Source organism: Sarcophilus harrisii, chromosome 2 (genome assembly GCF_902635505.1).
Source record: "Sarcophilus harrisii chromosome 2, mSarHar1.11, whole genome shotgun sequence".
NCBI lineage: Eukaryota > Metazoa > Chordata > Mammalia > Dasyuromorphia > Dasyuridae > Sarcophilus > Sarcophilus harrisii.
Genome location: NC_045427.1, coordinates 213,416,678 through 213,425,902, shown reverse-complemented (window position 1 = coordinate 213,425,902; position 9,225 = coordinate 213,416,678). Strand labels below are relative to the sequence as shown.

Below are 9,225 nucleotides of genomic sequence, written 5' to 3'. Positions count from 1 at the left end.
TGTCTTGCACAAAGCAGAGGCGTAATAAAATGTAGCTCGTTTGAATTGATGGGCTTGTTCAATTGCAAAATGCTTTGCCCTGTTAATTGGAAACTCCATACGTAGAATTGCGAAATTCTGATAAGTACTTCGCTCAAAGTCTGCATGGGGATTTAGGCTCAATGGGAAATGGCAAAAGTTCTCAGGGTCAGGAGTTAGAAAGTGACCCAAAGTGGAAATGAACCAGGAGGAGGCGGGGACTCCCGTGGCGCCCCGGAAGTGGTTCCTTGTAGCGGAGCAGTGCGCCGGAAGTTATTGCTTGCAAGGTAGCTGGAAGGGCTCCATGCAGCGAGAGGCCTTTTAGCGAGTTGGGAAGGCCGCTTTAGTCTCCGTCGCCATGCTCCTCTCCGCTGTTTGCCGTAAGTGGGGCCTAACGCGGCGGCGGCGACTGCTGAGGGGGTGTGAGTCCGCTAGTGAGAGTGCAGGGGTATTAACCGTGTTGGGGGAGGCCGGTCTCTGAGTTGTGGGTTCTGGGAACTACATTGCCCAGGAGGCTTCGCGCGGTGCGCCTGCGCACTCTCTCCAGGCTTGTCCTCTAAAACTACGGAGGTTGTCCATTAAAGTGAAAAAGTTTCTAGCTTTGGTACTTCGGAGACCGAACTTGTTCAGTATCTCTCCCCACCCCCATCCCCACCCCCAATGGGAAAAGTCAAGTTTTGTAAAACTCGGTGACGGATGTAGAGGGTCTGAGCTGAAAGATGTAGCTTGGACCTGGTGTATCGCCTGGTCTAACTCCAGGCGTTTTCAGCTTGGGATCGAGGAAAATCGACTCATACGGAACATTCTACCCTCAAGTTTTGGACGGGCTGTCAATGTTTAACAAGGGATTTGAGATTTACAGCCGTCCTACAAGTCTTAACTATATTGAAGGGGGTCTTCAGAGTTTTCCCTAAAGACAAGATAAACATTGGTAACGGGTGTCTTCCCGTATGTGTTCGTTTCGTGGGTAAGGATAAGGGTATCCTGCAAAAAACTGGATAATTGGCTTAACAATGATGGTAATTGGTCTATATTTTTCTCTTTCTCCCACCCTTGCTTTGCTACCAAAAGTTGCCAAGAGCAAGTCAAAGTAAGTAAAAGTTTCCTTTGTTTTAGAATGTTAAAGAAACTTATTTTTTTTGATCTTTTAATAATCTTCATTTACCAGTATTTCACTTTCCCTTCTGGTATCCAACAAGCCATCTATTGCAGCAAAATTTAAAAAAATAAAAAAGGAAAAATAAGTCTGGAGGGAAAAAATACTTTAACAGACATTACATTGCAATATTTTCAGACCCATGGCCCCCCAACTTTGCAAACAGGGAGGCAAGGGCATTGTCAGAAATCTTCTGGCTTGGACATTATAATTACATAACTTCCTTCTTTCCTTTCCTTCCTTCTCTTCCTTCCTTTTCTTCATGTTTTTATAGGATCATTGAAGTCATAGGGACATTAAAAGTCATTGAATTCAACCATCTTATTTTACAGATGAGGTTATTGAGGTAGAGAGACAGTCACTTGCTTTGGAGTTATACAGCTAACAAGTATTTGAGGTAGAATTTGAACTAAGATTTTTCTGATTCCAAATATAGTTTCTTACAATGCAATAATATTTCATTACATTTATGCCACAATTTCTAGTCATTCCTCAGTTGATAATTCTTGTGTATCTGTTTCTTTGCTACCATAGAAAATACTGCTATTGATATTATCTTGTATACACGACTGCTCCAATTTTTTTTTTTTTTTAACCAACCTTGAGGTAGATGCCTAGATTAACCCCTCCCTCCTTTTAAAATGTATTAGTTTTTTTGTGTTGGAGATTTGATAATTTAAATAATTCTAAAAGCTTTAATAATTAAACTAAACCAAATCCTTTTCTTGCCTTTCCAGTTCTTCAGTGGACTTACCTAATGGAGGGGAGGGGGCCTACTTAACCTGAACTCAACATCTTCTATCTTAAATCATTATTATTTTTCTCCTTTTGCCTCACATTAAGGGCCTTAGCATAATTCCTCAAACTAGGGGGTTTGTTAAGTGATTATAGGTATTTTCAGATAACCCCCGAAGAGCTGACAGGGCCTGTTTCAAGTCATTGGAGTTTCATTTTCTGGATTGGTTTACAATCATTTAAAAAATATCAAAGACTCAAGATCAGAGTCTACAAATAGTAGTTTGTAAATTGCAAATGATAGTTAGTAGCTCACGATTGGGCTGTTACCATCATTTCAAAAAAGGTCTTGAAGCAGATGATTAGTATTAAGGTTTCCTCTACTGAATAAAGTCTGTGATCTTTTGAAAGGACATTTGCCTGTAGTAAAAAAAAAATAAAATTAGTAGGCTAGGTTTCCTTTGTCAAAATGAATACATCTTACTATTTTGTGATACTTTAGTATGTGTGGTAGATAAACTTAATAGATAAGCTCCTGACCTGTAGGGGAATAAGACAAGGAACTATGATATATAAGATACTATGTTACATATGAACTATGATATATGGTATATATTAGTCTGTGAAAGTGCAAAAAGGGAGATAAGCTATTTTTTTATATAAAATTTCAAATTTAAGAATTTAGTGAGTTTCTTATGACATAGCAAAATGGTTTTAATTCTCTGAGTTTCTCATCTATTGTCTATTAATGGAATTGATCATGTTTTATCTCATAGTAGGTAGTGAGGCATTTGTCATTGCCTGTGGTGTTTTTCTTCTTTAAAATAATAATGGTTCTCTTTGGGAGAGAGGTTTCTTGGGAGGCCTTCTGGAGGCAGGGGTTAAGGGAGGTGTGAATTCAGATATCTCATACTAAATCCAGAAATCTCCCAAATGTGTGAACTCCAATGAGTCCTTAAATACTTCTTGCTTATATGAGCTCTCTAAAGATGTGAACACAAGCATTATTATCTTTCAATATTAGGGACTTATCACCTTGTAAGTATCCTGCTATCTAATCTAGCCTTAAATGGTGGTAAGGCTATCTTTTCTTAGATTGATATCCTTATAGTTTCTTGAGTTGGCCTACAGGTTTTGCTGAGATTATTGCTACCTCCTTCATCCCCTACATGGCAATTCTTAGGTCACCATACATATTTACCTACATCTTGCATACCTTCTGAAACTATAGAACATCTTAAGAACTAAACATTTTCTACCTGAAGGGTACAAATAAAATAGTGCTTAATAGTCCAGTTCTTCTAAGACTCTATCATGTGCTGTTAATATATGCCAATGTTCAAGTGACTTTGTAGTTGTTTTCCTTATTTGGTGATACATTCTTCTATAATTTTAGGACCCTCCTTGTGAAAATGGTGAGCCAAGCAGGGACGGGTTACACCTTCAACACCAAGAGAAGCCGCTTACGAGAGAAACTGGTCCTTCTGCACTACGACCCAGTTGGTAAAAATGAGAGTAGTTGCTTCATGGAAGGTCTAGGCTTTCCCAGGGCTAATTATAGTTCTGGAAACACACGAAATAACTTTCTGAACTTTGTTTACAGAGTTTAGATTGGTCATCTAAATCTAATCTAATCTAACTCATGTCCATGTTCTTCTGCCTGTCTGCTTCTCTGAGTGTAGAAAATTCTGATAATACTCCTTAGAGTAGGGGTGAAGATTTGAGGGGATGGAAGTGATTTAATTTTGGTATAAGATGTAGGAAATCAAACTTTTTTCATCCCTGTCATTTATTAAAATGCCATTTAATCCAGTGTTGTTTTAAGTCATATGCCCATAATAATGCCCAACAGAGAAAAAAACACCTTTTTCCTCAAAATGGCTAATGTTTTCTTTAGGTGTTGGTGGTTCCAGCTATTCTTTCTGGTCATCCATCATAGACTCTAGCTTTTAGGCTTGACTTTGCTCAGCTCTCAGTAGTGTTTCAGTGAATAGCTGAAGACTTTTTTCCAGCCTTCAGTGATTGGCTGGTGGCTGTGAACTTGCCCTCTGTAAATTTTGGTCAGTGTTTCTTGACTTTTCAAAGGCAGCCAGGTTGTTAACTAAACTGCATAATAATGTTGAATGGGTTTTTCTAAAAAAGAAAAGGGAGCAGCTAGGTGGTGCAGTGGATAGAGCACCAGCCCTGAAGTCAGGAAGACCTGAGTCCAAATCTGGTCTCAAGCACTTAACTCTTCCTAGATATGTGACCCTGGGCAAATCACTTAACCCCAATTGCCTCAGCAAAAAAAAAAAAAAAAAAAAAAAAAAAAAAAAAAAAAAAAAAAAAAAAAAGGTAAGAAAAGGATGTGTGGGAGACTGTAGGTAGAACATGGAGAAAGCTCACTTCAAATAAATGTTTTTGGATGAAAAATGTAACAAGGTCTCAGAATTTAAATTTTCCATATCTGCTTTTTTGCAGTGAACAAACGGGTCCTATTTGTGGAAAAGAAAAAAGTGCGCTCTATTTGAACAATGGATTGAAAATGAATTTGATTTATAAATGAGGAAGACTCTTGGGAAGGGGGGGGGGAGAAACACTGATTCAGAAATCCTGCAGTGTGCACCCAAAGGAAAGGAAGTGGCTTGGAATCACCGCCTCCTGTAATTTGAATGCCATTGTGAAGGAAAACAATGCATTGAAAGAAAATTCTTCACTTTAGGACATAGATCATTGCATCAACATTTATTTATCTTTCTGGTTATTTTTACAGCCTTCAATAAAAAAAAATTAAAATAGCTAGTACTATTGTCTCTTAATGATTTTTTTCCACTGATTTTTTAACAGTATGATTTTCTAAAAATGACCATTGTTTCATATAATAACAAGAAATGAAAAATTTCCATAATAGAGCTTCTGATGCAAGAATTTCTAGCCCCACTTTTTACCCCAGAGAAGAGCAAGAATTAACTTTTCAGAATGATCCTACAAGTGCCAGGGTAAAGGCAGAAATGAAAAGGAAAAGTACGGAACCCCAATAGGGAGGATTTAGAATGCCAACCCCCCCCCCCCAGAGAACCCCTTTTGTACTTATGTAATTAGAAAAAATATTGAAGTTAGCCAACCTTCTTAAGCCCAGATCACTTAAAGAAGTCTTATTTTTAGCACAGATAGTGTCACTCATTCATACTTCTACCTTAGAGAACTGAACTCGGCCTGTTTACTAGGGAGAGCTATTTATTTTGCAGAAGTTTTGTGATCACACAGTAGGAGTAGGATGGTCTAGTGCCTTCACATGGTTGCAGTAACTAGTTTTGCATTGTAGAATCTTAGAAGTGAAGGAAACCATCATTTAGCCCAAATTCTTGATGAAATATGCTCAAAGAAGTTTGGAAAGTTGCCCTGTATCACACAGCTGGCAGTTGGCAGTTGGCAGCACCAGGACTAGAAACCAGTGTATGAAGGTAGTGGGCTTAAGAGGCAGAAGATGTGCCTTTGGCCTGGCTCCATCAGCTGCAGCTTTCTGATTTTGGGCAATTCCCTCATCGAGGCAGCTGGATTAGTAAATCACCTGTTTCAGCTCAATACTCTGTGACCCTGATTAGTAAATCACCTGTTTCAGCTCAATACTCTGTGACCCTGTTTACCGGTTCAGTATGTGTCAAATGAAGCTTGGGGTCCCATTTTCTGGTGAAGACATCTGCCTTTTTCAAAGAAGCACCCCCCATTCTCCTTAGCCATTTCTTACAAATCCACTGTTCCCTAAATGCATGGCTATAAGGAAATCTCCAGTGGGAAACCAAAAAGCAGCCATTCCCACTCAAGTACTAGGTAGTTTCCATCTCTGAGACTGAGAATCTCAGGATTAGCAGTGGTGAGAGAAGAAATGACACTGTGGCTGAAAATGTTACAAAATCCTAGTCTTTCCGTGGGCACAGGCTAGTTTGTGGGATGGTTAAAGTCTGCACTTTGGCTTCATATGGAAAACTAGAGATGGAAAGATACCAAGTGGCCATTTACTAGAGCCCTGTCCCAAATTCTGTTTCCAAAGCAGGCTCAAATAGTGTTGAAATTTCAGAAAGAATTGGCTATTTCAAGGCATTGCTTTGATAAATAGCTATAAGCTTGTATGATTAAGCCTTGGGCCAAATAGTTTGTTCATTCTATGTCCCCTACTGAGCCTGTTTGGAAGCTATATGCAGGGGATCTGTTGTTTTTTTAGATTTAAATTTAGGAACCTCAAAAAATTGTTCACTTATTCATTTACTTATTCCATTCAATCACTGAACATTTATTGAGTGCTGACTATATGCAAGGCAGTATAGGACATGTGTGATGCTACCAATCCACTGTCATTAGGATATGTCTTTTAATTGTTTTTCAAATAGTGATGAAATTGTAGTTCCTTGCAAAACCCCAGCCTAGCCTCGTGCTGCACTCCTAATCCTGGCCAGTTGCTTTGCAAAAGTATATAAGAGGAATCAGTTACCATTACTGTATAAACAACAGAGAGCAGGTACCCTGTCCATGGTGGGTGAACATCCTTGTATGTAAAGGAAAGCATGTTGTAGTGTAGAAGGTACTTGAATTCTCTGCCTTCATGTAGTTCACATTAACTGCATGCACATAAACCTTATAATCTTAATCAAAACAGATTAAGTGGCAGGTCCTTTTTATAAGGGAAAGAAGTCTGGGTTCCTGAAGACTGGACGCTGACTGATGCAATGAAGCTGGCTCTCTTGATCATTTCTTCCATAGGCAGGTTAGGATAATAAGCCAGGTAGAAGGCCAATGCTCCCACAAAACTATCTCCAGCTCCCTGCAAAGGAAAACATTGATATGAATTAGCATATAGCCCAAGATCTTTTCAATGAACCTTGGAAGATAAATGCCCAATGTCTTTTTAGAAAAATGTTTCTATAAATAATGGAGATGATTTCAGAGAAAAGTATGAATTGATGCAAATAAAGTCAGTAGAACAATTTACACAACAACTAAAAAGAAAAACAACTTTGAAAGACTTAAAAAAACTCTGGTCAGGCAATGACCAGCTGTGTCTCCAGAGGACTTTGGATAATGCAAGTTATGCACCTCATGATGGAGAGGTAACTTGAGGCGCTGAAAGAGAAAGACATTTTAAAAATTGGCTGATGTGTAGCTTAGGTTTGCTTGACTTTGCTTATTTGTTACAAGGTTTTTCTCTCTTAAATGTGTGTGTGTGTGTAGGTGAACAGAATTCTTTAGGAGAGAGAGATTGGCATATGCTAAAAAAAAAAAAAGGGTTTGGAAAGAGTCTACTGAAACACTTTAAAAATGTATAGATGAGAGATGGAAGTTCAAAAGGAAAAATGGACAAATGAAGTTCTGTAAGTAATAAGTACAATTTATTAACTATTTTTAAAAGAAGGAAAAGAAGGAAATACATAGTTTCATATAATTGTGTTCAGCTATGTACAACAAAATATTTTTTTTCTGTTTTGTTCAGAATAGTTTTTTAACAAGTACTTTAGGATTGGATGAAGTTTCTGTTGCTTTTCTATGTAGCTCTAAAGATTGGGTTTGTGAAGATCTTACAGGGATGATGAAGAAGGAACCCCGAAACTCTAAAACTCCTTGAAGGAGAAATTCTTCCAGGACTCTGCCTCAGTGAAGGACACAGCGGAAGGTAACAAGACAGTTTCATTCTGTTATCTAGGTGGGGTTGGTTCAGTCCTGAGTTAAAAGAATTCCAACCCTATTCAACTAAAGAAACTCATTCAATTCTATTCAAATTCAGCTCAAGCTGAAACCCAGCTAGTAGCTGAGTCAACTCGGGACTCCACCCACTAGCCTCCTTCAGCTTGTAGCGAAAGCTCCTATTATAAAAGAGTCAAATCTAAAATCCTCTCTTTGCAGAGGTTCTAAACATGCCATGCTATGCCAAGGAAGCCTCTGCCCACTTGATAATATTCTTTTCCAGTATTACCCTCTCTTTATCCTCACCTATTTCCCTAACAAGACGTTATACCTCTCTGTCACGATTTCTACTCTTACTTCCCAATCCCTATAATAAACCTTTTATCAATCTAGGTTTTTGGGTCTGTAAATTCCTTTACAGAGAATCTCTGTGCCGCCAGAAGGGGGTTCCCCAAAACTCCCTACCCTTGTGCCAACTCCCAAAGGGGTTAGGGGGGGCCAAACCTATCCATTTGGTTCCCTGAAACCCCAAACTTGCCACTAGACTTTATCATTTAACTCCCTGACCACCAGAAACCCTAAACTCATTTTGGTTCCCTAAATCTAGACCTCATCCTATTTTTGGTTCCCTAAAAGGGAACCCCCAAAACTAGACTTCACCTCATCAATGGGAATTGAGCAATTTAATTAGATGTGGATTAGTAAGCCACTAAAATGGCAGTATTTCTATAAAATTGTTCTTATAAAGGTTACAGTCTAGCTGGGCAACACATGAAATAAAAAGAGAACAATAAAAGACTGTGTAATTAAATATTAAATGGTACTGTCATGGTAGGTTGTACAGTGTAGACTGCAGAGTAGGAGCTCTGAGAAGAGAGAGGAAGGCTTGTACTTGAGCTTGGCTGGGGTGGATGAGTAAGACTTGGATAAGCAGAGAAAAATAAATTCTAGAGAAGCTTTTGTGGAAAAGCAGAAGGCAGGATTGATCCTAATAAGATTAGTCTGGTTAGGGTATAAGGTCCATGTTTCAAAAGTACAGGAAAATAAAAACTAAATAAGCTGGAGGCAGATAGTGAAGAATACTGAAAGCCAAGCAGAGTTTGACTTAATTTAACAGAATAAGAAATCATTTAAAGTATTTCAATGACTGACTAGATGAAAGCAGTGTTTACTTAAACATTTCACTGGAGTGCATGCTATTTCTACAGAGGCACACAACAAATCCTTCCAGTGAATGTTTATAAATCGACATTGTTTCTATGGTCAAAATTATTCATCACCCAGTGAACAATAATCTAGTAAGAGGCCTCTCTGAAGTTGGTGAAGTGGTTCCTTGGATGACAGATGCTGAGTTTGTCACCAGGCCTAACCTAGAAGCCGTTCCAGTTTTCAAGGATTACAAACTATAAAAAAGTATTAAAATTTGTTCCACTGGCGCACACACAGGCTTTGAAAATTTGGGATCATAAGCCTATCACAAAGAGGCAACTGGGGAAAAGTAGGGGAAGGAAACAGTATTTAAGATGAATTTAGTCATCAAGTGTAAAAATGCCATTCTGAGACCTCATTGGGATATGGAGGGGCATAGAGGAAGGGGTGCTTCTAATATGAAGCCCATGATAGACTGTCTGCTGGTTGAAGACCTAAAAGTTTTAAGAAAC

General features: G+C 38.6%; 2 protein-coding genes across 3 annotated transcripts in view; one reads left to right on the top strand and one right to left on the bottom strand.

Moving 5' to 3' along the window:
• The first annotated feature begins 253 nt into the window (after window positions 1–253).
• MRPL33 (mitochondrial ribosomal protein L33) lies at window positions 254–4,686 on the top strand. Of its 2 annotated transcripts, XM_003767098.3 has the most exons (4): window positions 254–398; window positions 1,090–1,108; window positions 3,306–3,412; window positions 4,370–4,686. In XM_003767098.3, exons 1-4 carry the CDS (start codon window positions 377–379, stop codon window positions 4,417–4,419), a joined length of 198 nt encoding a protein of 65 aa, XP_003767146.1. In that variant the 5' UTR covers window positions 254–376; the 3' UTR covers window positions 4,420–4,686. The 2 variants fall into 2 exon arrangements, with proteins under 2 accessions (XP_003767146.1, XP_031807192.1); XM_031951332.1 differs by lacking the exon at window positions 254–398 and having other exon boundaries at window positions 629–1,108; window positions 4,370–4,684.
• The window catches only part of RBKS (ribokinase), a 132,045-nt gene continuing 127,420 nt past the window's right edge, over window positions 4,601–9,225 (bottom strand). Inside the window, exon 8 of the mRNA XM_012547448.3 lies at window positions 4,601–6,707. Coding sequence (XP_012402902.2) covers window positions 6,534–6,707 — 174 coding nt within the window. The 3' untranslated portion in view covers window positions 4,601–6,533. The remainder of the gene's footprint in view (window positions 6,708–9,225) is intronic.

Coding starts and splice junctions, on each gene's coding strand:
- MRPL33 (XM_031951332.1), top strand. CDS start 1,032: ATGATGGTAATTGGTCTATATTTTTCTCTTTCTCCCACCCTTGCTTTG. Junction 1,109..3,305: donor GTTGCCAAGAGCAAGTCAAA/GTAAGTAAAAGT, acceptor CTATAATTTTAG/GACCCTCCTTGTGAAAATGG. Junction 3,413..4,369: donor TCTGCACTACGACCCAGTTG/GTAAAAATGAGA, acceptor GCTTTTTTGCAG/TGAACAAACGGGTCCTATTT.